Below are 26,088 nucleotides of genomic sequence, written 5' to 3'. Positions count from 1 at the left end.
TTCGTCTCGTTGCTGCGCGACTCCAAATCTCGCGAGAGTTTGGGACCTCCAGAGAAGTGCGTTGACGGTGAACGGCGCGTACAGTGTCCAGCGGAGGGCGCTGCTCCATTTCCCCGGTAGCCAGCGGAGCGCAGTCCCGCAGCAGTACGAGGGGTGCGTTTGATTATTGCACAGCTAAATGGCGGATGAGGACAAGGAGCTGTAGCGCGAACAATAACACCACACATTCCCAGCAAAACGTTTCTAAATCGTCTCAGTTTGCCGATGCGAATCCCGCGTGCAGTAATACATATGTGGCTGTAGCAACTGACTGATTGCGTTTGGGCACGATTGATCGCGGATTCAGCCGAGCTCCGGAGGAAGTCGGTCTCTTGATGGTGGTTGTAATATGGGGGACTCGCTCGGTCTGATCGGGAAGCGGCTGCTGCTGCTGCTCGGTGACGGGAGCTCCGCGGCGGCGGCGGTGGGAGGAGCGGTGGAGCAGGCGGACTGGCTCCGCGGAACCGTGCGGGCGGTCAGTGTGATCGGGCTGGCGAGCCCGGGGATGGAGGTGAGACCGACACAACAACAACAACACACCGACAAAACAAAACAAAACCGACCCGTGAGAACAAACTCGCGCATCCGTCAGTTTCGGTGTGCAAAACTGTGAATTATGACTCTAGGCTGCGTGAGAAATGAGAAAGAGATATGTAGTGAACCTCTTATGTGTGTTCGAGTGCTAGTTAGCTCAGAGGCTAGCTGCAGATGTACTTATCCTGTGTTTTTTTGGGGTCACTGATGTTGTCTTGTTAGGCAGCTGTCGGGTTTTAAACTGTAGTAGACTTAGACTTAAATGACCCGTTGTGATTTAAAAATCCTGTCAGATCAATTAAACATGCTATCTGTGAATACAAAAGGAAAGGTCATTATTCACGGCTGGTTGGTGGTGAAGTAATATTCATTTTATATGATTGCTTTTCTGGGTGATTAGATGAATGCATAGAAATTATGTTCTGGTGTTCATATGTGCACAGGCAAACTTCATTAATCGTCCTTTTGTTGATTTTTTTATGGTTATTTATTTATTATTATTATCATCAGTTTCAGTTAGAACCACTGAAATACAGCAGGCGTTTAGTAGCCTATATGTAGTTTATGACTTGCGTTAGTTAAGTATATGTATATTCATATATGCACATACAATTATATTGTGAATTGGTGTGAAATCATTTACATTTTAACCATTGATTAGTGATCTGATATGAATGCAGTAGTCTGTCTGTTTTTACTTATCTGTGTGGCTGACACTTTTAGTGGAATGTGTGTACACTGTGGTTCAAAAGATTGGGTTAAGTACAGTTTCACTTTGGAAAGAAATAATTTTTTTCTTTTTTTTTTTAGCGAGAATGCATTGCATTGATCAAAAGATATTGTTACAACATGCATAATGTTACAAAATATTTCCATTTCAGACGAGTAGTTCAAAAGAACAGCATTTATTAAAGCATTCTGTAAAAAATATATAAACAGCACAACCGTTTTATTAACATTGATAATAATTAGGGTTGCAAAAAGTTGGAATCTTTCCAGGATTTTTTTTTTTTGTAGTCATTTTTCACAATATTATTGTTGATACTGTATTTTGATCAAATAAATGTAGCTTGGGCAATCATGAGATACTTCTTTCAAAACCATAAAAACCCAAACTTCTGAGTGGTAATGTATGTAACTCCATACAGAGTTATGCAGTAGCTTTATCCTGTTATTGTCCCTTTAAATGTCTCAGCCAATCAAACTAAAATGCAGTTATATAAACTGATTTCTGAAATACTGCTTTATTTTTGAGAGAAGTCTTGGTGAGTCTGTTTCACTCACTGTGTTTTAATAATAGAGATTTCAAAAATATTAGCAACAGTGTTGAAATATGAGTTAAAAGCAGTATTTTTCTAGTTTGAGCCTATGATCGTGTGGTTTGGTGTTATGCTAAAATCCGTTAGCAACAGATGGCCCATACGAATCTTCGAATTGTGCTTGTAGAGAGCAGCATTTCACTTGTCTAAAGTTGTCGACCGTCCGTCTTGATTGCAGGTGTTTGTAGAGTTTGACGACAGCCCTTGGCGGCAGCGCTCATGGGTGCAGGTGTATGGGGACGAGGTGCGAGCCGTTCTCATGGAGAGTGCCATTGTTTGGGCCAACTGCAGCGACCCATCGCTCTCCGCCGCTCAGTGGCCAGCCTTGGTGAGTACGGATGCACACTGCACCGCTTTCCATAATTTACCATGTACTCCTAATATGGGTTGAGAAGTGGAATGTATTGCACTCCGAGTACATATGTCTGGCATGTTCATGCTTTTTTGTAATTATGGTTGGATAAAGCTTTTGGAGATTGGATTTCTTGTAAGAATCAAGATTCAGTGTTTTCTTGCTTCTGTTCACTCGTTTGTGCATCCAGCACTGGAAAGCTATTTGTCTTTTGGCTTAATCTTCAGATGTTCAAAGCGCTGGTTGACCGTGTGGGTTTGGGATCCATGGTTCCTGTGGAGTTCTTTGGTGCACGAACTTTGGCATTTCTCCCTAATGGGAGTTCACTGCTCACTTTTGAGGTTGGCAACGCTCCTAAAATCTGCATTGTCATCTTTTTGCATATAGAACTTATGCAGTGTGAAAGGTTCAAATAGAAATACGCTATTTTTTTTTTTCTTCAGACTGAAAAAGATTTTGAACACTCTTTGCTTCAAGAGCAGCCGGCTCTTCAAGCTGCCATCAGGAGCTGGCACGGTGACTCGGAGTTGCAGGAGATCCTGCGGAAAGGTCAGTCACATTTAACTGTTAATAAACTTGAGCTCTATAGACTCTAATGTGCTCACCTGTAGACTTACCTGTGCAGAGCCTGAAAGCAAGTCATCCAAGATATTAAAAGGAATATTTGACCCAAAAAGGAACATTTGCTCACCCTCAGGCCATCCAAGATCTAAGGGACTTTTTTCTTCAGTAAAACACACAGTGCAGAAGATTTTTAGCTGAAACCGTGGTCATTGGTGGTGGTTCGTAAAATGCATCACTTTTTAAGAGTCAAAAACAGCGAAACACAATTCATTCCTGTGACTCAAGTTTACAATATTCCCTACTTACTAAAGAAAGGAAGTCACATCTTGGATGACCTTAGGGTGAGTAAATTAACAGCGAGTTTTAATCTATTTGATCCAGACTTGGTTTTCTAACTGCTTGAAATACCCGTTTCACATTTTTTGTGAATAATTCCCATTTAGGGCAGGGTTTCCAATACATTCATTAATTTGTGGTGGCCCGCCACAATATCAACGCTGACCGCCACGGATTGATTCAGATTTTTAAACTATTTAATATGGGTACAATTGTATTTTATTGTAGAGCTGCGCGCTGCTTGCTCCCTCCCTCTCACAAACTGACAACGGAGGCACGCACGACTAGCCCCTCCTCTTCAAACACGATCTGAATCAAAACATGAGCATGTGTTAGTTAGAGGACGGATCACCGGTGCTTAATGCTTATTCCCCCAGCGAAGATTCCGGTCAATCCGAAGTTGAATGGTTAGTAATGAACACTGTTGCTCAACATAACTCTGAGAAGTTAGTCTATGTTAAGCGCTGTCGCGTTTCCATTACAGATTCGCGCAAAACTTTTGTGGTTTTTTTTCTAAATATCGATAAACAACTATTGCGAAATGACGGCGTTTCCATTAACCGATGTTATGCGACTAAAACGTCATTCTTTTCCTCTCGTGATCAGTCAGTCCAAAAATCATGGCAACGGACGTTGGTAGGTTTATAAATATCACAGCCACCAGACTAGACATTATATTATTATTATCTCCAGGTTCAGGTTGGTGTGTGTTGGTTTTTCTCCACCTCAATCTCCAGGTTTGTGTGTGTGTGTGTGTCAGAGTCTGTGTGTGTCCACCTCCAGGTCCAGTTTGGTGTGTGTGTGAGCCTGTGTGTGTCTGAGTCTGTGTGTGTGTGTGTGTGTGTGTGTGTGTGTGTGTGTGTGTGTGTGAGAGTCTTTTTGAATGTTTGAGTGTTGTGAGCCTGTGTTTGAGTGTGTCAGTAAGTTTGTGAGTTTGAGTGTGTGTGTGTGTGTGTCCATCTCCAGGTTTGTGTGTGTGTGAGCAAAGTTTGCAACAAGAAGTCTGTGGAGCAGTCATAGCATAGAAAGTGTAGCAATAGCAATGTCTTTAAAGGGATAGTTCACCCAAAAATGAAAATTCTATCATCGTTTACTCATCCTCAAGTTGTTCCAAACCTGTATGAGTTTCTTTGTTCTGTTGAACACAAAGGAAGATATTTGGAAGAATGACAGAATCAAACAGATCTCGGTCCCCATTGACTACCATAGTATATATTTTTCCTATTATGGAAGTCAGTGGGGACCGAGATCTGTTTGATTCTGTCATTCTTCCAAATATCTTCCTTTGTGTTCAGCAGAACAAAGAAACTCATACAGGTTTGGAACAACTTGAGGGTGAGTAAACAATGATAGAATTTTCATTTTTGGGTGAACTATCCCTTTAAGGTATCTGACACTAAGTGTTGGCAATGGAAATGTGTACTTGTCACTAAAAATATATATGATATATTTAACTTAACCCCCCCCCCCCCTCCCTCCCCGGTCCCCAAACACCACACCACCGCAAATAGAATCTAATTCTGTGGGAAACACTGTAGGGTCATTGATGTGCATTCAAAGTTTCGACACATAGATGTATTTTGCAAAGGCTTTACATAAATTATGACTTTTGTGTCGAGGTCAAATTGACCCCCCATTGGTTTCCATGAAATTTGCCAAAAACATCAGCACTATAAAAACACTAAAGAGTTAGGGTAAAAAATCTACAGAAAGCCTTTATTGTAGCTTGTCAGACACTGACACATGAAATATATTTATTGGTTTTCTTTTTACTTTATATTTCAAGTTTACTTGAAATTTAAACCCGTCTTCTAAATCAGCCAAGTAAAATTCATCATTTCTTTTTCAAGGTCAGTTTCAAGGGTGAAAAGTATGTGAAATGATATATTTATTTTGGTAATTTGTACCTTCAGGGTACAAGAAGTCACGACAGATATTTACATTTTTTTTAATCATGTTTGTACAGCTAATTTTGAACATAAAATATGAGGGTCAAACATATGAACAATAAACATAGAATGGAATTATTACATTTCTCATATAGTAAGTCTCTGACAAACTGCAATAGAGATTTTTCTGTTTGCATGAATCTTTAGTATTTAACTGACAAGCTGTACTTCCTTCATATCTTGGACAGGACCTTTCACTATCCAGGGTCGGCGAGTGCAGGTGTACCAGCCGGAGTTTGAGGAGCCCTGGGCCCTGGGCCTCGTATCTCAGCACGATCCTGTTTCCCACATTATGGAGGTTACCATGGACCAGGTCCGTGTGGAAGTCAGTACTCTGTCTCTTTAGAAGCGAATCAGTGTTGCTGTTGTCTGATTCATGGGTGGTGAGAGATAATAAAAGCTGACTTCAGTGTGTGGTTTGTTTCAGGGTGAAGAGACACAAGTCGTCGATCCCCGGGTTATTCATGTAAAGCTTGCTGTGGAAGAATCAGAAGAGGTGCGTTGGGTTTCTCCTAGAGTTGTTAAGAGCATAAATTGTCTAATTTAAGACTAGATGATTTTCTTTAAACAGTCATTATTACCCCATTCCATTAAAATTATTTTGAATTCAGTTAGTGTGTTATTTTTAGCAACATTTTTATTTGCACAAAAAGAAGTTTGTTTTTAATGTTACATTTTGTTTGCAAAAAAGAATTTGTAAAATTTGCAGTTACATTTGGAAATGCTAAAACACGTTAGGAGTCTTTTTGAGAACCCATCTAAACAACCAGTGTCTTTATACAATCACAAGTTTAGATAAAATTGAATACATAGTGAATATTATATATACACTAACAACATACATTCACATGTTTAGAAGCAGTACGTTTTTTTTTTTTTTGAAAGAAATGAATTCTTTTACAAAAGTAACAGTAGAACTGTTATCTAAGAACCGTGAAAAAATGTGTAACACTAAAATATCAGGCAAATTTTAAGCCACTGTTTTAAATAATAATAAGAAGAAATGGTTCTTGAGCATCGGCATTTATTAAGAAAGATTTCTGTAGGATCGTGTAGGAAATCTTGCTTTGAAATGACATAAGTCACATTTTAAAATAGAAAAATAAATGTAGTTTTTAAGAACAAGAGACAATAATCTTTGTGATTATATATAGATGTGTGTATGCGTGTTAAACATAACATATTTATTAGTTTAGTCATGTAAATCTAGTAATTGATGATGCGCCTGGGTCATTTTGCCGTATCACATCTCTCATAGAGCCCAGATCGACGCAAGAAAGAGGGCGACGGTGGGAAAGGTGAGGGCAGCCGTCGGCGCCGGACAGCATCGGAAGGAGATGAAGACATTACTCTGAAACGGTTCAAAGGAGCCGGGGAGGGCACCTCTGACAGCCAGAATGCCAATGGCTCCAACAAGGACGCTGAGGCTATGGTAACATGTGTAGAGATGCCAGGGGAGGGAAGGGATGGTGGACGCGGGACGAACACCTGTAGTCCAGTAGATTTGCCAAGTCCAGACTCCTCTAACAACAGCAGTTCCTCTCAGCAGGAGCACTCCCGCATAAGGAGCACAGGTTTCGTCAAGGAGAATGGCAGTTGTGTTCCAAACCAAGAAAGGATATCCTCTTCGGTATCAGCGGTGCTTCCTGGGTCCACTCCAACACCACCTCCATTGAAGCCTGCCCCATCGCCCTTCTCCAACACTTTTCCTTCTTTGGGTCAAATGCCCAGCTTGGTGCCCGGGGCCCCTGCCCCGAAATCGTCTCCCACACTCCCGGCACCCGAGAGGGAGGAGGGAGGTGTCCTTTCAGGCTATCCTAAAACAGCTGCCCTGGTGTCTCCGGGTCCTGTGACCATTTCATCGCCTTCCCAAGACAACGCTTCAAGTGTGACTCTGTCTGCTCCTGTAGAAGCCAACCAAAAGTCCAGAATGTGGGGATCAACCCCAGAAGCGGGTCAGGTAAAAACAGATGCTTGTATTTTACTTTGGACTTATTAATTTATTCAAAAAATGCAGTTCGTATGGACAAAAAGAAAAAAACACCACTTCTCAGATGAGTTTTTATTCTGAAATTGAAAACATTCTTGTTTATAACATTTTTGGTGGAAATAAAGTTAAAAAAAAGGAGCAGCATTATTACATATTTTGGTAAAACACTATTTTAAGGACCAATTCTCACTATTACTGCATATTGCTAGCATATTGCCCATTTATTTATATTTGTAAAGGACATATTAATGCTTTACTCGGCATGACCTTATTCTGGATCCCTTAAAACTACTCCATATCCAAACTTAACAACTACCTTGGTAAGCTTATTAAGGGAAAACTAATTAAGTGAATTTTCTTTATCTAAAGAGTTAAGGATAATTCCCTAGTTTGGCTTAATGTTTAGTTTTTTCATAAGAAGAAAAAAACTGTGAAGCAGTTTTGTTAAATAACATGCAATTAATTAATAAGTCATGTGTATATAAAAAAAATAATAAGAAATATGATTTTGTCTCCTCAAAAGTATAGTACTCTGATAACATGATTTAAATAAAACATTTTCAAGAAAACCTTCACATGAAACCCGAACATTTACATGAATATAAATAATTCTGTTAATTTTTTTAATTTTTTTAACCAGTTATTTAATATTATTTATTTATTTTTATAGTACTTATTGTTTCGAATTAGCTTTTTTTTTTTTACTTTCGTTTTTATTTTAATTTGTTGTAGTAATTTTACATGGTTTTTTCTTTTGAATATATTTTTCTTTTTAGCCAATTCATATTCTATTTAATATCATTTCAGTATTAGTAATTTAAGTACTTCATCTTATTCCAGAAAGTTACCAATGCATCATTTCATTTACTTTATTTTATTACGGATTTATTTTATTTCCCAAAAACAAATTTTAAAAGTTTTAGATAATAATAACAGCACTATTTTAACTTTTTTTTTTTTGGCATGCCTATTACTCTTTGACCGTCATTTATTTGGCTCATTTGTATTTCAGAGCTCCAAGACCCCCGCTCTATCTGCTGCAGGATTTGGTAAACAGGCCAATGGTCCTTCCCAGGAGGACAAGCCTTTTGGCTTTCCTTTTGGAGCTGCGAAGGAGTCGCAGAGGCAGGACTCTGATCCCTCACAAAACCTGTTCTTCCAAATCATGTCTCAGAACCAGAGCATCACGCAAGGCCAGTCAAAGCCCTTCACGTCCTTGTCCGAGTGCCTGAAAAAGGAGCCGCCCAGCCTGTTCAAGCCTGCCGCTCCCTCCGAGGGTTTCAAAAAGGTTGTAGCTTCTGCATCCACTGGACTGTTTAGTTCAGCACCTGCTAGTGGCCTCGCACCAATGAAAGAGCAGCCAAAAGTGCCGGATGTCAAGCCTGCAGGCAATGGGATCCTAATGAACAAGCATTTCGTAGCCGTGGGGGAGGTACACAGCAAACTCCCAGCCGCGTTTCCCTCAGCTGTAGGTCAAGCTGCGAGCTCTGCAGAAGCTCTGAAACCCTCTTTGGGATTAGGAACCAGCGGCCTTGCCAGTGCCAGAAATGTTAACAGCTCGAGTCCAGTCAGAGGATTTGGTCTGCTTGCTGGCAACAAGGCTTCAGAAACTCACGAGAACCTTTTCCTACAGGCCACCAAGGAAACAAATCCATTTCTTGCTTATGGCGGAGCTGTTTCGCACAGCCCTTTTAGCGCATTGTCAACTCCAAAGTCTTCATCTACGCTGTCCACATCTGCTGTTTCACCTTCGGGCAGCTCCAGTCTACTTAGTCAAGATCCTTCTGGTGATGATGCCAAACCAAACTTGTTCACCATGGCAGAACCTCCTAAGGGAATCCTAGCCCCTCAATTCGCTGCTCCTGCTCTCACGACCACTCCATCGTTCACTGCAGCTGCCCAGGATGGACAACAGACGTCCAAACCAAATAAAGAAGGTTCAGATGGCAGCCCGGGAACCCGCGTCAGCATCGAAGGCCAAGGTGTCGCTACACCTTTAGACCAAACCAAGTTTTCTTTGGAGGAACGCAGTCAGTCCACTAAAAGGGATTCAGAGTCCAGTAGCAACAGTGACCTGTCCGATTTGAGCGAGGCGGAGGACAACTCAGGCCAGAAACCTGGGGATCCTGCAGCCGGTGAGGATAAGAACAAGACCCAGCCTGTGGCGAAGAGCCGGCCGCGGAGCAAACCCTTCAAAGGTAACATGCTTGACAACTGCATGCTGTGTACTTCATGAGTAAGTACTCATTCTCATGTCAGTCTAAAGGCCTGAGTATACATTACTTTCTGTGTTCCGTTCCGTCTCACAAACAGTGGCGTCCGCACAGCTTTCAAAGTACATTTGACCATGAATGAGTGTGGACGGACGAGCTCGAGACATGCACAGTACCACCCACTTGACTTGCACTGTTGGATGTGTAGCATCCACGCGTGGCTGTCAGCCAGCCCTCCTGATAATGAAAATTACGTAATGCGGACAGCCGAAGTATACTTTGGCCTTAAACCTGTTTGAGTTACTTTATACTGAATCCAGAATTTTTATTATCACCATGAAAAAAAATAAAACATTTGTAAAAAATGTAAGTATAAGTTTACTAAAATTACATATTTATATAAAATAATTATTTTACAAAATGTCTTTTAATCTAAATGTGCTGTAAAATGAAAGTCACATGTCTAAATATTAGGGCTGGAACAATATATCCATGCATCGCTATTCTCTCTCGAATCGATTCTGATCTTAGTTTTTAACAGCAGATGTTACTCTTGGCTAGTTATAAACTGCACACTCAAATGCTCACGAAGAAGAGCGCTGTATAATGTATATAATGTATATAATGAGTAATGTATGTGTTTAAATGTACTTGAACATTGGCTTTTATGCTTTTATGATGCAAGATTAATGTAAAAACCCCCGCCCACTGTGAACATCCTTGTAATTCACTTCAACCTTTTTGAACTTTATAAATGAATTTTTTAGTTTCAAGTGGTGCATGTGTAAGAAACTGGAAGCAAGCAGAATACGGCTTTTTCTAAAGCACTTAGTGCCGTCTGCTGTTAAAAACTAAGCTCAGAATTGATTCAAGAGAGAATCGCGATGCCTTCGGAAAATCTAAGAATCGATGCAGAATCATTTCTCAATTTATTGTCCCAACCGTACTAAATAAGTTATGTTCCAAATTTAAAGTTGTTATTAAAAAAAAGTTTCTGTGTGATTTTTAGATACTATACCAAAAATAGCCACCGGGTGACACCCAAACTCCACTGAACTTTTTAATGCATTTTCGCAAATGTACAAGTCTTCTTTGGAATATTATTTTTGTCACAAAATATTACTTCTATCAACTCGACCAAAATGGTTATGTTCTTGATGTCTTTTTTTTTTATTTTTAAGTTAATTTAGAAATATGTTTATGGTTATTAAACTAAAGTGTTTGTTTTATAAAGTAACAAGCATGTTTGATCAGTTTAGCCTTCTTAAATTTTCACGACGTGCTTAACCTCTTAGTGCCCCTTTTGAACATGAGGTTAACCTGTTCGGTATGATGACGTTTATTGTCTCCAGCAACCTCTTTGGTTCCATTTAGCCACTTGCTGCAATCAAAACCACTTTAAGGCAAGCCTCCAAGGATAGCATTTAACATTTAATGAATCAACATTTCATAGACTAATTTTCAACATGTTTGTCATTTAAACATTACACCAAAAATGCTGTTTTATAAGAGAAGTCACAGACAGTTTTTCAAGGTTTGGCCATTCCCTTAGCCCTCTTTTCATTAGTTCACGGTCTTTGTTTAAAATCAGCAGTGTAAGCAATGTAGTATCAGCAGTTGCGTTAACCACCAGTCGAGTGATATGATCGATCATTTAATGTTCACAATCATCTGATTTTGGGTTTGTGTGTGATTTACATAGCCGGGCAGTCCGTGTTGAAGGACCAGAATAAGGTTCGGCGCTTGAAGCAGTCCGGAGAGTCCTTTATTCAAGACGGCTCCTGCATTAACGTGGCACCCCACCTGCACAAATGCCGCGAGTGCCGTCTGGAGCGCTACAGGAAATCCCGCGAGGACGAGGACGATGACGACCCAAACGTGGCCTGTCGATTCTTCCACTTCCGCAGGTCAGTATGATGGTATGACTAGCTTAACTCTTGGCTAGGGTGTGAGACTGACACCTTGACTTGTGTTGTAACAGGCTGGCTTTCACTAAGAAGGGAGTCCTTCGCGTGGAAGGCTTTCTGAGCCCGCAGCAGAGTGACAGCATGGCAATGGGGCTCTGGCTCCCCTCCCTCACGGTACAGGAAGGACTTGACCTGGACACATCCAAATATATTTTAGCAAATGTGGGTGACCAGTTTTGCCAACTGGTCATGTCAGAAAAAGAGGCCATGATGATGGTAGAGCCCCATCGTAAGTAACCCTTCGTTTATCAAAACTGATTACAGATTTTTCTCACAAAATCATTTATATTCTGAATAAATTCTGAGAAAGTATCACATAATGCCAAAAATGTTCTACACGCACTATTAGCACCAGTCCATCTAGTTTTATGGACACTCTTAATTTCGGTAAACTTACAAAATAGTAAAATAGCTACTAAAATAGTTTTCAGATATTAAATTGTTCTAGAAGAGCTAAATGTTCAATGTAAAAAATATATATTATTTACCTGACTCTTCTAATATTTATTTTTCACATTTTAAAAAACAATTTTACCACACGAAAATTTTAGAGCTTAATATTACCGTGTATGTCCTCTGTAAAAATTAACATGGATTTTTATGTTTTTATTAATTCTTCGTGAATTTCCCACGAACCATGTTGGTTGTTAATAGCTAGGGACTATTTTAAAAACACAATAAAGACTTGTATAAAATCTCTGTGATTTTGCAGAAAAAGTGGCATGGAAGCGAGCTGTGAGGGGAGTGAGAGAAATGTGCGACGTGTGTGAGACAACGCTGTTCAACATCCACTGGGTGTGTCGCAAATGCGGCTTCGGCGTTTGCCTCGACTGCTACCGGCTACGCAAGAACAGGCCAACTGAAGGTAGATATGACAAGGGATCTGCCACATTCACGAAGCCATCATCCTATTTGATACAAGAGCACTGTCTTGTATCATGAACTCTCACTTCTGCTCTTACAGTAGACGAGAGTCCAGAAGAAGAGGTGTTCTCATGGCTGAAGTGTGCTAAAGGCCAGCCACACGAACCACAGAACCTCATGCCCACTCAAATTATACCTGGAACAGGTTAGTGCATTTGTCCCTGTTCAAAATATATGAAATCCCAGTAACGAGCTCAGTTTTATTGTCTCCTTGTGTCTCTTTAGCCTTATACAGCATAGGTGACATGGTACACGCAGCCAGAGGTAAATGGGGGATCAAAGCGAACTGCCCCTGCACTAGTCGACATAAACCCTTGGTGCGGCCCAGTGCTCCAAATGGCTTTTCACAGGCAAGATATCTCCAAAACAACAATTAATTTGTTGTTTGAACAAAGTAATTTGAACAAAGTCAATTACATCTGTAATGCTCTTAGATGTTTTCATCTTTTGTCTCATGTTTGGTGCAGTCGGGTGCAGCTAACAGTGTGGGTAATGGAGCCACTTCCGCTTCAGCCACAACCTGTCCGAACGGGGAGCCAGCAGCGGGTGCAGTAGTCAAAACAGAGCCTGTTGAAGAGACGAGCATTGCTGACACTGCGTCATGCTCCAGTGGGACAAACAGCAGCACTCCTAGCCCTGCTCCTGTCCCGACACCAGCTGCTAAAGATGGCAAGGGCAGTTCCTCAGCCCTTCACTGGCTGGCCGACCTGGCCACACAAAGGGAGCCCAAAGGTGAGACTCAGTTTAGAGCGGTGAACTGTTAGTGGATGGTGCTTAACAACTGGTTTTGCCTCAGGACCTTGAATTTACATTTGAACAAAATGGTCATGGAATGTTATGTATTTTATTTTTATATAGTATATAAGGGCTGTCAGAATGGCTGGAAAAAATAAATTCGAGTTTTGTACTTAAATATTATCAATATTCAAATTTAAATGCCATAATTTCAGTAAGGGGGGAAAAGATTTGGTCTTCTCTCCTTCATATCGTGAGAAATATTACTAAGGTCAAATCGTGCGAAATATTACTAATGCACATTTATTCAAAGCAATAAATAACGCAACTATCTTTGAAAAAACTTGCATTGTTTAAAATAATGTTTGTCAACCAAACATACTTAAGTTGCTTAAACAACTAGAAACAAAACAGCATCGTGTTCGTATGTGTAATTGCTTATAAAGGACCGAAAACCAATCACAAAGAGTAGGCCTGTTTTTTTTTTTTTTGTCTTGAGAATTGTTTTATGAAAGTGGAACTTGAATTTATTTTAAATGGGTTTCCAAACATGTGGCCCTCTTGTGCGAGACTGGAGTGCAATGGTATGTAAATAATAATAAAAAACATAATACCAAAAAAATAATTTTAAAAGAAAAGAAATTTAAAGAAAGTAATCTGAATTAAAAGTAACATGAATTTGCCGTAAAATAGCATATAGTTTGAATATAGGTTAAAAGTTGAATCTTATTTATCTTGCTCTCCGTGTTTTATATGGCATTAGCAACATTTAGCTATTTGCCTTTGGCATTGTTTTTCCCCTTGTTTGCAACACTATAAGAACAAACTTGTGACTTAATTTTGTTCCGTTAACAATGTTTTAGAACCACTATACATAACGTTTTCTGGCAAACCTTGAATTTGGTAAGTCTTTGCAAGGGCTCTTGGCAGACACAATGTGCTCAGGCTCTTCCTCTTGTCTTGTCTCAGAGTCTCTGCGCTCCATGATGGGTCGTGACTCTCGTGCTCCATTTGGTCTGGACTCCTTCGGCACCCTTTCCAAACCCTCAGGGTCCAGTCCCAAGCTCTTCAACAGTCTGCTGTTGGGCGCTGTCCCTTCCCAACCCAAAGCAGAGGGCACTAGCCTCCGGGATCTGCTGAACTCTGGCCCTGGGAAGCTTCCGCAGGGTCCCGCTGAAGGAGGTGTTCCTTTCCCTTCAGTGTTCTCCACTGCTGGTGTACGTGACTTTATCAGCGCTTTAACTTTATCAGTATGCTTTGAGAAACATTTCTTATTATCAGTGTTGAAAACTGCTTCCATGATAAATTTTTCAGGATTCTATTTCTAATTATAAAGTTAAAAAGAACATTTCTTTTAAATGGAACTTTATAAATGTCTTTATTACCAATTAAACATTGCAGAATACATTTCTTAATTTCTTAAATTCTTACTGACAACAACATTTTGAACCGTAATGTTGTTGAGTCATAGACATAAACTAAATTGTGTTATATATGCATTTTGGTTCTTTGTCTTCTAAGCAGGCTGATAAAATGAAGGGAGGTCTTCCTAACTTCCTGGATCATATTATTGCATCAGTGGTGGAGACGAAGATGGCAGAGGGTCGCCGTGCATCAGGGTCAGCAGAAGGCGGCGAGTCGGGGACCGCTCCTCGCAGAGAGGGCTTGATGGGTCTCAGTGTATTAGACCCCCACACGTCGCACTCATGGCTGTGCGATGGCCGTTTGCTCTGCCTGCAGGACCCCAGCAACAGCAACAACTGGAAGATCTTCAGAGAGTGCTGGAAACAAGGACAGGTGAGCGGAGAAGGCGGATCAAATGGAGTTACATTCTGCTGATGCTAATAACCTTTTCTTGTTTAGCCTGTGCTGGTCTCAGGCATACACAAAAAGCTGAAGGATAACTTATGGAAGCCGGAGTCCTTCAGCGAGGAGTTTGGAGACCAGGATGTGGACCTGGTCAACTGTAGGAACTGCGCCATCATCTCTGATGTCAAAGTCCGAGACTTCTGGGATGGCTTCCAGGTCATTTCCAGTGAGTACAGACACTTTAACATCTTTAATTGTCATGAACTGTGAAACCACTTTGACCTGGTGGTCTGTTATATTCTCCTCTGTACTCTAGAGCGGTTGCAGGGTGGCGATGGCCAACCTATGGTACTAAAACTTAAAGACTGGCCTCCTGGAGAAGATTTCAGAGACATGATGCCTACTCGGTAGGTTTGCTGACATGTTATTCGGTGCCATACCTGGTGGTCAACTGATGTGGGGATTAGAATTAAATATATTTTTAAGATATCCAGACTTAAGTTCATATTTGCTGAATGCTGATAGTAGACGTGGAAGCATTATTACACTGTTTGTCTTTATCACTAACAATAGAAAAGCCGATGCTGTAATATTTTCATATACTCTTAACCAATTTTGTTTAAAAGCTCTGTGATCTTTTATTAGACCTAGTTTACAGAGACTGTAAAATAATGGAATCCCTTTATTCCATTCAGCACGTTATGAGATTGTGCTGTTTTTGAGAAAACTCTTTGTGAAAACTTTAACTCTTTTGAAGATATTTTAAAGAGAGTTAAGCCAAATACAGTTTTTAGCAAAAATTAATAAATAACAACATATGATTCAGCCGTAATATTTCTCTTCATGAAAATAGCCACAGAATCTGGAATGGCATTAAACACAAACAAACAAACTGCTGTAAAATAATGAAGATGGACAATGGGAGCTCTGTACATTCAATGTTGTCAAAATAAAAGTCCCTTGCACTGACACGTCCATTTCTGACATATTGGCCGAACAGAACAAATTGTTGGCCAATGCTGATAATTAAAAAATGCCAAATATCAGCTCATATATTGGCCTTGCCAACATATCGGTCGAACACTAGTATGGCATCTTCGCTTAGGAGTAGCTAGTTTTTCATGAATTAGCTTGCTTATGTTCTCCTTTTTGCAGGTTTGATGATCTTATGGAGAACCTTCCTCTGCCTGAGTACACAAAGAGAGCTGGCCGTCTCAACTTGGCCTCTCGTCTTCCAAACTTTTTCGTTCGGCCAGATTTGGGTCCTAAAATGTACAATGCCTATGGTAAGAGATCTGCATTTAACATCCTCACCACTGCTTATCAGTGTTGGGGGTAACACATTACAAGTAACGCGTTATCAAGTAACTAGTAAAGTAACGGATTACTTTTAAATTATTCCAAAAAGTAACGCTGACGTGAATTTACTTTTCCTTCAGCCTGAGGTTTATTCATCACACTTTTTGGTGTGAAAGGGCTTTTACATTTGCTATAAATAGAATTTCTTAAATTAAAAACAATCAAGCACTGCTCATATTTAAACAGTAACGCAGAAGTAATGTAACACATTACTTTCCATAAAAAGTAACTAAATAACGTAATTAGTTACTTTTTTAGGGAATAACACAATATTGTAATGCATTACTTTTAAATGTTAGTTTCCCCAACACTGCTGCCCCGACAGCTCTTTAACCTCTGTCCTTTGCCGTGTCCCTCCCAGGCCTGATCTCCACAGAAGACAGGAGGGTCGGCACCACTAACCTGCATCTGGACGTATCTGATGCAGTCAACGTAATGGTGTATGTGGGCATCCCAGAAGGAGACAGCGACCAAGAAAAAAGTAAAAGCATTAAGCTATTGTTTGTGTGTGTGTTGAGGGTTTTTTGTGTGTATGTGTATTTTGATGCAGCAGTTTGATTTTTGTAGCAAATACAATTAAGCTATTGTTTCTGTTCATAGATATGGCTTCAGTTTTCTTTTGTTCATTTGTAACACAAAATGTTGGTCTTCAAGACTTTTTTGCCCCTGGTCTGTATAAGTAATTTTGCATCTGTTTTCCTTAAAAAAAAAAAAAAAAAAAAAAAAAAAAAAAAAAAAGAAAGAAAACCTTAAGGCAAATAGTTGTGATTCTGTATAACACATATTATTGTGTTTATATTGGTTTCAATGGAAATGTAAACATCCACACTGTCTTCGCTAGCTTTCAAATTTTCCTGAAAACACTTCCTGTCCTTGAAGGGATAATTCAGACAAAAATGAAATTCTGTCATTTACTCACCCTCATGGTTTTTTAAATCCAGAAGTCGTACAGATTTGGATCAACATGAGGCTGAGTAAATGACATTTTTGTGTAAGCTAATTAGTTAATGTCTAAATGATAGAGATTCCACCCATAGATAAAATCCTTTGATAGGAAACTGGCATTAAAATAGGAAAAAAGAAAGAAAGAAATAGATACTGTGCCTTGCAAAAGTATTCAGACCCCCAACTAAATCAGTGATTAATGATTGCAAGCCTCCCTCAAGAGGAAGTTTCTTTGAAGCCAAAATGGCAACCTATTGACCCATGTAAGCGCAGAAGCCATATTTAATTTGATGACGTACAGTTAAGTTTCTTTCCCTTATAGCTGCATTTTCATTGTATCAATTAAATATGGCGTGTGCTCTGACTGAGGTTTCTCATAGTAAAAAAACGTTATAAGCTTTAACAAAAATTCCAGCTATAGGCTTATAGCGTTCGAACCGCTCACAGGACAGTGAGATGGACGCAGTTAAGGTCTTTAAGACGTCCTGTGCTCATGGGGTCTTGCTACTTTTGATTGTGGCACCATTTCTCATTCACAGAAGCAGGCCTCGATGGATTCAAAGGTCTGTGCATTTTTTTTCATTTGTCTCACCTTAGGCATGCCACTTTTCTTCTCTCTCTTGTTCTTCACTCCCATTGCTTTAACCCATCTCTTTACATTAAATGGTATATTATTTATGTTGATATGGTACATTATAAAATACCTATTTGTGCACCAGTTTGTAAACTCCATTCAGAGTTTTCCAAGACACTGAAACATAGTGACCATGGTGTTTTTTGTTACATCTCACTGTGTTGATGCCCCTTCAGATGTTTTGTTGGTTTAGTTATTTTAAAGGGGTCATATAATCACAATTTCTTTTGGTTCTTTTCAAATAAAAGTTTCATCCGTTTGTTTGAAGACGAAACCGGTAGGGCTGTCAAAATGGCTGAAAAACTCAATTCGAATTTTGTACTCAATTATGTACTCAAAATTATCAATGTTCAAATTAAATTCAAATTTAAAAGGCATAATTTCAGTTAGCTTTTGGCTTTTCTCCTGAGGCGCATCAAGCGAAATATTACCAGTGCACATTTATTCAAAGCAATAAAATAACATGACTAACTATCTTTGGTTCCATAATCAGAATCAGAATCAGAAAGAGCTTTATTGCCAAGTATGCTTGCGCATACAAGGAATTTGTTTTAGTGACATAAGCTTCCAGTACACAGAGACAACAACACACAGACAAAAAAAAAAATTACAGGAGAATTACAAATTGGCAAATAAATAAGTGTATAAACATTTGTGCTATAAATGATAATGGAATAGGATTGAGTGAGATGCAGGAATGTTCTAGGATGGAGGGGTAACAAATAAATATAAGGATATTGCACATTTTTGCATAAGTTTAAGTGGGAAACATTTAAGTGGGAAACCTGTTCATGAGGTAGATTGCCTGGGGGAAGAAACTATTCTTGTGCCTTGCTGTTCTTGTATTTGCGGCTCTGAGGCGCCGGCCAGATGGCAAAAGTTCAAAGATGGGGTGACTTGGATGTGAGGGATCCAGAGTGATTTTCTGAGTCCTTTTCCTCACTCTGGATGTGTACAGTTCTTGGAGGGTGGGCAGGGGAGCACCAATAATCCTTTCAGCAGTCCGAACAGTTCTCTGTAGTCTTCTGATATCTGATTTTGTAGCTGAACCAAACCAGACAGTAATTGAAGTACACAGGACTGACTCAATGACGGCTGAGTAGAACTGTTTCAGCAGCTCCTGTGGCAGGTTAAACGTCCTCAGCTGGCGAAGGAAGTACAAACTTTGTTGGGCTTTTTTCACAATGGAGCCAATGTGATTGTCCCACTTCAGGTCCTGAGAGATGGTGGTTCCCAGGAATCTGAATGACTCCACTGCAGCCACAGTGCTGTTCATGATGGTGAGTGGGGAAAGTGCATGGGGGTTTCTCCTAAAGTCCACAATCATCTCCACTGTTTTGAGCGTGTTCAGCTCCAGGTTGTTAAGACTGCACCAGACAGCCAGCTGCTCAACCTCTTGTCTGTAAGCAGACTCGTCACCGTCCTGGATGAGGTCGATGACTGTAGTGTCGTCTGCAAACTTCAGGAGCTTGACAGAGGGGTCTTTAGAGGTGCAGTCGTTGGTGTACAGGGAGAAGAGCAGAGGGGAGAGAACACATCCCTGAGGGGCACCAGTGTTGGTGGAGCAGCTGTTTGACATGAATTTCCCCAGTCTCACTAACTGTTGCCTATCTGTTAGAAAGTTGGTGATCCACTGACAGATAGAGCTAGGAACAGAGAGCTGGGTCAGTTTGGTCTGGAGGGTTGTTGGGATGATGGTGTTGAAAGCCGAACTAAAGTCCACAAACAGGATCCTCACATAAGTCCCTGTTTTGTCCAGATGTTGCAGGATGAAGTGCAATCCCATGTTGATTGCATCATCCACGGACCTGTTTGCTCGGTACACAAACTGCAGGGGGTCCAGTAAGGGTCCAGTGATGTTCTCAGATAAGCCAGAACCAGTTTTTCAAACGACTTCATGACGACAGACGTTAGAGCCACAGGTCTGTAGTCGTTAAGTCCTGTTATCTTGGGTTTTATTTGGAATGGGGATTATGGTGGAGCGTTTGAAGCAGGAAGGCACTTCACACAACTCCAGAGATCTGTTGAAGATCTGTGAAAAGATGGGGGCCAGCTGGTCAGCACAGATTTTCAGACAGGCTGGTGTAACACCATCTGGGCCTGGTGCTTTTCTTTTTTTGTTTTTCTTGAAGACCTGGCGCACATCATCTTCACAGATTTGAAGAGCAGGAGGTATGGAGAGGGGGATTGCAGGAGGTGTTAATGGTTGTGTAGGGAGATGGTCAGAGTGGGTGTTTGGGGTTTCAAATCTACAATAAAACTAATTCAGGTCATTAGCAAGTCGTTGATTAGCCTCAGTGCAAGGGGATGGTGTCTTGTAGTTTGTGATGGCTCTCAGTCCTCTCCAAACTGAAGTAGAGTCGTTGGAAGTAAACTGGTCTTCCAACTTTTTAGCGTAGGTCTTTTTAGCCGCTCTAATCTCTTTGTTCAGTGTGTTCCTGGCCTGATTGTACAAGACCCTGTCCCCATTTCTGTAGGCATCCTCTTTGGCCTGACGAAGGTGTCTGAGTTTTACTGTAAACCATGGCTTATCATTGTTGAATGTTAAATAAGTCCTGGTAAGAATGCATATATCCTCACAGAAACTAATATAGGATGTTACAGTCTCTGTGAGTTCATCCAGATCGGTGGTAGCAGCTTCAAAAACGCTCCAGTCTGTGATGTCAAAACAAGATTGTAAGTCCTGCTCTGTTTCGCTGGTCCATCTCTTCACAGTCTTTACTACAGGTTTAGCAGATTTAAGTTTCTGCTTGTAGGTCGGTATAAGATGAACCAGACAGTGATCAGAACGTCCCAAAGCTGCTCGTGGAACAGAGTGATATGCATCCTTTATTGTGGTGTAACAGTGATCCAGTATATTGCTGTCTCTGGTGGGACAGGTAACATGCTGTCTGTATTTTGGCAGTTCACGGGAGAGATTGGCTTTATTAAAGTCCCCAAGAATGATTAAAACAGAGTCCGGGTGTTGTTGTTCTGTGTCTGTGATCTGATCAGCGAGTTTCTGTAAAGCTGAGCTCACATGTGCTTGAGGAGGAATGTAAACACTAACCAGAATGAACTAACCAATAATGTGCATAATGTTTAAAATAATGTTTAGAAACCAAATATAAGTAAGTTGCTTAAACGATTATAAACAACACAGCATCATGTATGTATGCATAGTTTAATACAAAGGACCAAAAGCCAATCACACAGAATACTTTCTTCATTTAAAAACATGAGATGCAGTGGGATGGGAAAAAACCCACCATAAAGTCTTGAGACGACATGTTTTTTAAAAATTGAACTTACTTTAATTTTACATAGCCTTCTAAACATGCAGCTGCAATGGTGATAGAAGTCCCTCTAGAAAATGTGCAAAATATGCGTTCTGTGTGAATGGCATTGATGCAGTTTTCACGTAAACAAGATGCTCTCTTTTTCCGCAATATTTTGAATAAAGAACTCTGCAGTGCCGCATCTAGTTGGTTCAACTGGATAGGCTAACAAAAACATGAAAATGCAACAACATTTACATCGTCATCACATCTTGTGTGCCACCGAGAAGGCTGCCTTAACGCGCACAACCTAAAATTCGAATGCAACGTTTTTGCATTCGAATGTGGATATTTACTTTAAATAGAAATTCAACAAAGTTTCGAAATTCAAAGTTTTTATTTGACAGCCCTGCAAACCAGAAGAGCTAGGACTGCACATATTACACACTATAAACAAAGCACACCAGTTTACGCTTCCATTTTTACACCAGGCACATTCAGTGAAAATCATCAGAGATGACATACGGATGGTTTTTCTTTTGTGTTTCTTCTTGTTCACTATGCTGAACAGTGATTCTCTCACTGGTGGGCTTCGCCACCAATTAAACATGCTCAACTGGTCAAAAAGCTGTTGACGGGGATCTGACTAATGCTAAAGTTGCAGAAGATGCTACGAAACTGGGCCAACTGATACTCAATGACGGCTCAACATTGGCTTAGTTTGTCATGGCCTTGTAGCACTATATTTGAAGTCTTCTAAAGCTGTATGATAGCCTTCATCTCAGGAACAGACCCAGACCTACCAGTGAGCTGTTAACTGGAGAACCACTGCAACTGGATCGAACGGATTACTCTGAGCTAGTTAGTTTTGGTTAACTGGTTAATCTAGTTAATAACTTTGAAATGAACAGTTGTTTTACAATCAGACTGATTTGTTGAACATTTAGGTTAACATTATGACCCTTTTAAATAGTTCTTATTTGCTATATTGCTTTTTTTCATGCTCTTCAGTGGTTGGTGATGGACCTTCATATCCTTCATTCCTTCTTTTAAATGTAAAAAAAAAGATAACAAAAAAAAAAAAACATTTGAATTGGAATTTGTCAACTTTTTTTATTCCTGAAATCTGTGTGGTCATATTTTTCCCCCCTTCGTAATGTTCCCCCATAATGTGTTGGGATACTGGGAGCAGTTTATTTGGATTATTTTATTTTTTATATATTTTCTTTTTACAACTCCTGAGCAAACCCTGCAGGATTGATCCTTACCGTCGCCCTTATTCAGCCTTTTTGCTCCGTTTGCTTGCTTTGATTAGTTAGGGCTGTCAATAGATAAAAATGTATCGCAATTAATCGCAAATTTCTTGTTGTTCAGTTCCTTCTTAAGACAAAAAGTCAAAACATTATTTGTGTTTGGTAGATTGGCAATACCACACATTGCAAAATTATTTGTGTAATCTACAAAGCAATGAATGCAACAATTTTCCCACATTGAATTGACTTAAAGAGATGGTTGCCCCAAAAATGAAAATTCTGTCATTAATTTCTCACCCTCATGACCTGTAAAACCTTCGTTCCTCTTCGGAACACAAATTAAGATATTTTTGATGAATTCCAAGAGCTCTCTGACCCTGCATAGACTCAGAAATGTTGCAAGGAGATCGTTAAAATAATCCATGTGATCATCAGTGGTTCAACTGTAATTTTTCAAAGCTACTTTCGAATTCTTTTTGTGTGCAAAGAAAACAAAAATAACGACTTTATTTAACAATTTCTCTCCTCCTCGTCACTATAGTGCCATTTTGGAAAGTAGCACATACGTAAACGTATGCTCTTTGGTGTCCCCAGCACCGTACGTGGTTACACTGTTTACATTGTTTACGCTTTGATCTGAACGCAAACCAACGTATCTGCATACATAATTGTTGAATAAATTTTTATTTTTGTTTTCTTTGCACACAAAAAGTAGCTTCGTTAAATTACGGTTGAAGCCCTAATGTCACATGGATTATTTTAACGATCGCCTTGCTATGTTTGAGCTTTGGTCGTTTTAGGATCCTTGCTGTATATGGGAGAGTCAGAGAGCTCTAGGATTTCATCAAAAATATCTTAATTTGTGTTCCAAAGAGGAACGAAGGTCTTAAAGGTTTGGAATTACATGAGGGAGAGTAATTAATGACAGAATGTTCCTTTTTGGGTGAACTAATCCTTTTAATTTTGTGTAACCTTCTCTGTAGCTCAATGTTTAAGTTTAAGTGTGTTTTGCATGTGAGTGAATAACTGAATGTCCTATAAATGATTATATCTTTGAATTCCACTTGTAAAATATCCTGTCTCACCAATATCACTGAGATTGGTCACATCTGTGTCACATCACATCTGGGACTGGCAGAACTGCTTTAAAGCCCCTCAATCATTTTGTGTGTTTGGGTTTGCTGGCATCTTCAGTGGGCAGAGAGAGGCAGCATGTGGCTGAAAATACCAGAATAAAACTGTCAGATAAATTAATAGTGTTTTAATGGCATTGCATAAATGACAGTGGTAAACGTTTTGAATGAATATTCATTTTGACAGCCCTATTGCTTAGTGATTATAGTCGGTTATTAAACTTTAAAATATTAAATATCTAATCTCTGTTTTGATGGTCATTAGTGTAGTTGCTCAATGCTTGGAAACCAATTAGGCTCTAACAATCAAAATCAGTAGTTCAGCTCTAGTTCACTGTCAAATGAAAAAGATTAAGACGTATACGTGTGTGTGTGTGTGTGTGTGTGTGTGTGTGTGTGTGTGTGTGTGTGTGTACTGACCAACCTGTTATTACTGTAGAGGTGATTCAGACCATTGAAGAGGGAGATGTGGATGACGTGACTAAGAGAAGAGTCTATGAAGCAAAGGAGAAACCTGGAGCTCTGTGGCACATCTACGCTGCCAAAGATGCTGAGAAGATCCGCGAACTCCTGCGAAAGGTGAAAGGATGACTTTGACTGTTATTTCGTTATCCCAAATAAAGACACTCATGTGTTTCCAAACAACATTTGACAAGGTTTCAGATTTGGGCAGCGTTTTCTGATGAGATGTTGTAAAACGCTATGAATGTCTGAAGTTCATTTCACCTATTAATTGCAGGTTGGAGAGGAACAAGGTCAGGAGAACCCACCAGACCATGATCCTATCCACGACCAGAGCTGGTACCTGGACCAGATACTGCGCCACAGGCTGTATGAGGAGTATGGAGTCCAGGGCTGGTCCATTGTACAGTTTTTGGGAGATGCTGTGTTTATCCCAGCTGGAGCGCCACATCAGGTTGGTTACTTAAGATTATGTCCACCATCAGAGTTCAGTTCAAAATGATTTACTTGACACTAGGGATGTGCAACATATAGAAAATTAATACCTCAATAATAACTCGGCAACAACAATAATAGATGATATTTAGCCGAATGTGTTTTGTACTGGACCCTTTTCAACAAGGGCTGATATTTGTCTTTTTTTTTTACATTTACTTTTTTCTGTCCTTATTAGATGATGTGCCTCTTATGTTAAATTCTTAAATTTCATCAATTAATTCAAATAGAATAGTAAGACACTTTAGGCTGATACCAATCAAATAAAATAAATATAAACAAAATTTTTGAAATTTTTCACTGCAGAAGAGGAGCATAAGCTACACCTAAAGCATTATTTAGATATATTTACACTGCATTTACAATTGAATAATTATTGTTATAAGATGAAACCAAAACTGCCAGTTGGTAGCAGCAAGTTACTACCTTTTAATGAGTCAGTGAGTCATTCAGGCTACTTCCACATGAAGCCAGAGGTTTCCCTATCCAATCTTTTTTTTTTTTTCTCGTCTTAAGAAATATATATATATATATATATATGCTTAACTATAGAATATAAATATAAGACAACTCATACAGGGGCATTTTGGGTCATTTTGACTGCATTTGGATGGGCTTCGTTGAAAGTGTGAACTTTTTGCAAAGTGACACATTATTATTATTAAAACAACAATTAAGATATGATAGTAGACAATTCATAATGCACACGCCTATGTGACACAAATATTCATTTTTTTTCTCATCTTGGTTTTCCCAGGTGCACAACCTGTACAGCTGTATCAAGGTCGCAGAGGACTTTGTTTCTCCTGAGCATGTGAAGCACTGTTTTAGACTGACACAGGAGTTCCGCCACCTTTCCACCACTCACACTAACCATGAAGACAAGCTACAGGTATTTCTATGTTCTATGCTTCTCAAGCACTGAATTCTGATTTGATGTTAATGATTTCCATCGTTCACAGGTGAAGAACATCATCTACCATGCCGTGAAGGATGCTGTGGGAACATTAAAAGCCCATGAGCCTAAACTGGGCCGCTCTTAGTTGTTGAACTGATGGTAGAGAAGTCACAGAGAAATTGGGTCTTGGGGTGGGTGAGATTTGGGTTTGGATGAAGCCAGTGTGCTCACAAAACAAGCTGTTTATAATGGAACGTCTCAGAGTTTTGGTAGGATGAAGATGCTGCTTCATCAGTGTTACAAAAGCGTTGTTTAGTTTTCTCTGTATTTAAAAAGCCTGTTCTTTTACTCAGCGTTTAGAATTTGTTGGACTGTTCAGAGAGCTGGTGATATAAGCTGACATGAATAATTTAAAAGGCCTATAACAAGGTTTCATCGTGACTTCTGTGAAAAAAATAAATAAATGCTTTCTTTGAGAACATTAATTTTGTGCTCCTCAATGAAGGAGAGCTTTTAGGTAAGATGGGGGTCAACAGTAATTAAATGGTTTAAAAGATTCCAACCAACTTTTTCAGGAGAGGTGGATGAGAGCATGGAAGGGAACTAGACCAAAGTTTTTTAGTTTTTAAGTTCCTTTTTTGTCTTTTTGATGAAAACATGTTCTTTGTTTTAGTTTTTTTTTTTTTTTTGTAATATGCCATTTAGGTAATATTTCACTTACCGCAAGTGTTAGACTGGCTTTGAGGAACATAATTCAAGAATCAACAATTCCAGTTCTGCAGAACTACTGGTCATTAATATGTACCAATATATATATTGATCTTAGCAGTGTGTATGATTTTCGTTTTTTCAAAATAAAGGTTTACAAGAAATGATTTGGCCCTGTTGTTTGGAAATTACATTTCTTCACTATCTATTTGT

The 26,088-nt window shown here is 39.6% G+C and overlaps 1 protein-coding gene across 5 annotated transcripts; it reads left to right on the top strand.

The window, feature by feature from the left end:
• The first annotated feature begins 45 nt into the window (after nt 1-45).
• Nucleotides 46-26,042, top strand: kdm3b (lysine (K)-specific demethylase 3B). 5 transcript variants are annotated; one of them, XM_059516414.1, is made up of 25 exons: nt 48-550; nt 2,071-2,220; nt 2,472-2,585; nt 2,688-2,793; nt 5,282-5,406; nt 5,521-5,589; nt 6,352-7,053; nt 8,096-9,281; nt 10,999-11,203; nt 11,278-11,492; nt 11,976-12,128; nt 12,231-12,332; nt 12,413-12,537; nt 12,655-12,919; nt 13,892-14,139; nt 14,444-14,719; nt 14,786-14,957; nt 15,048-15,138; nt 15,887-16,017; nt 16,452-16,571; nt 17,575-17,598; nt 23,752-23,891; nt 24,052-24,228; nt 25,027-25,161; nt 25,232-26,042. In XM_059516414.1, exons 1-25 carry the CDS (start codon nt 389-391, stop codon nt 25,310-25,312), a joined length of 5,274 nt encoding a protein of 1,757 aa, XP_059372397.1. In that variant the 5' UTR covers nt 48-388; the 3' UTR covers nt 25,313-26,042. The 5 variants fall into 5 exon arrangements, 4 of the variants coding, with proteins under 4 accessions (XP_059372397.1, XP_059372396.1, XP_059372395.1 ...); XM_059516413.1 differs by having other exon boundaries at nt 49-550; nt 12,228-12,332; nt 14,447-14,719; XM_059516412.1 differs by having other exon boundaries at nt 49-550; nt 12,228-12,332.
• Nucleotides 26,043-26,088: the final 46 nt, after the last annotated feature.

This window comes from Carassius carassius, chromosome 29 (genome assembly GCF_963082965.1).
Source record: "Carassius carassius chromosome 29, fCarCar2.1, whole genome shotgun sequence".
Classification (NCBI taxonomy): Eukaryota; Metazoa; Chordata; class Actinopteri; order Cypriniformes; family Cyprinidae; genus Carassius; species Carassius carassius.
The sequence above is the reverse complement of the archived record's forward strand: the minus strand, read 5'-3'. Positions and strand labels throughout refer to the sequence as shown.

Excerpts from the sequence above, each read along its gene's own strand:
- kdm3b (XM_059516412.1), top strand. The coding sequence starts at position 389 with ATGGGGGACTCGCTCGGTCTGATCGGGAAGCGGCTGCTGCTGCTGCTC. Across the intron at positions 2,586-2,687 it reads GTTCACTGCTCACTTTTGAG|ACTGAAAAAGATTTTGAACA; the intron begins GTTGGCAACGCT and ends TTTTTTCTTCAG. Across the intron at positions 14,720-14,785 it reads AGTGCTGGAAACAAGGACAG|CCTGTGCTGGTCTCAGGCAT; the intron begins GTGAGCGGAGAA and ends TTTCTTGTTTAG.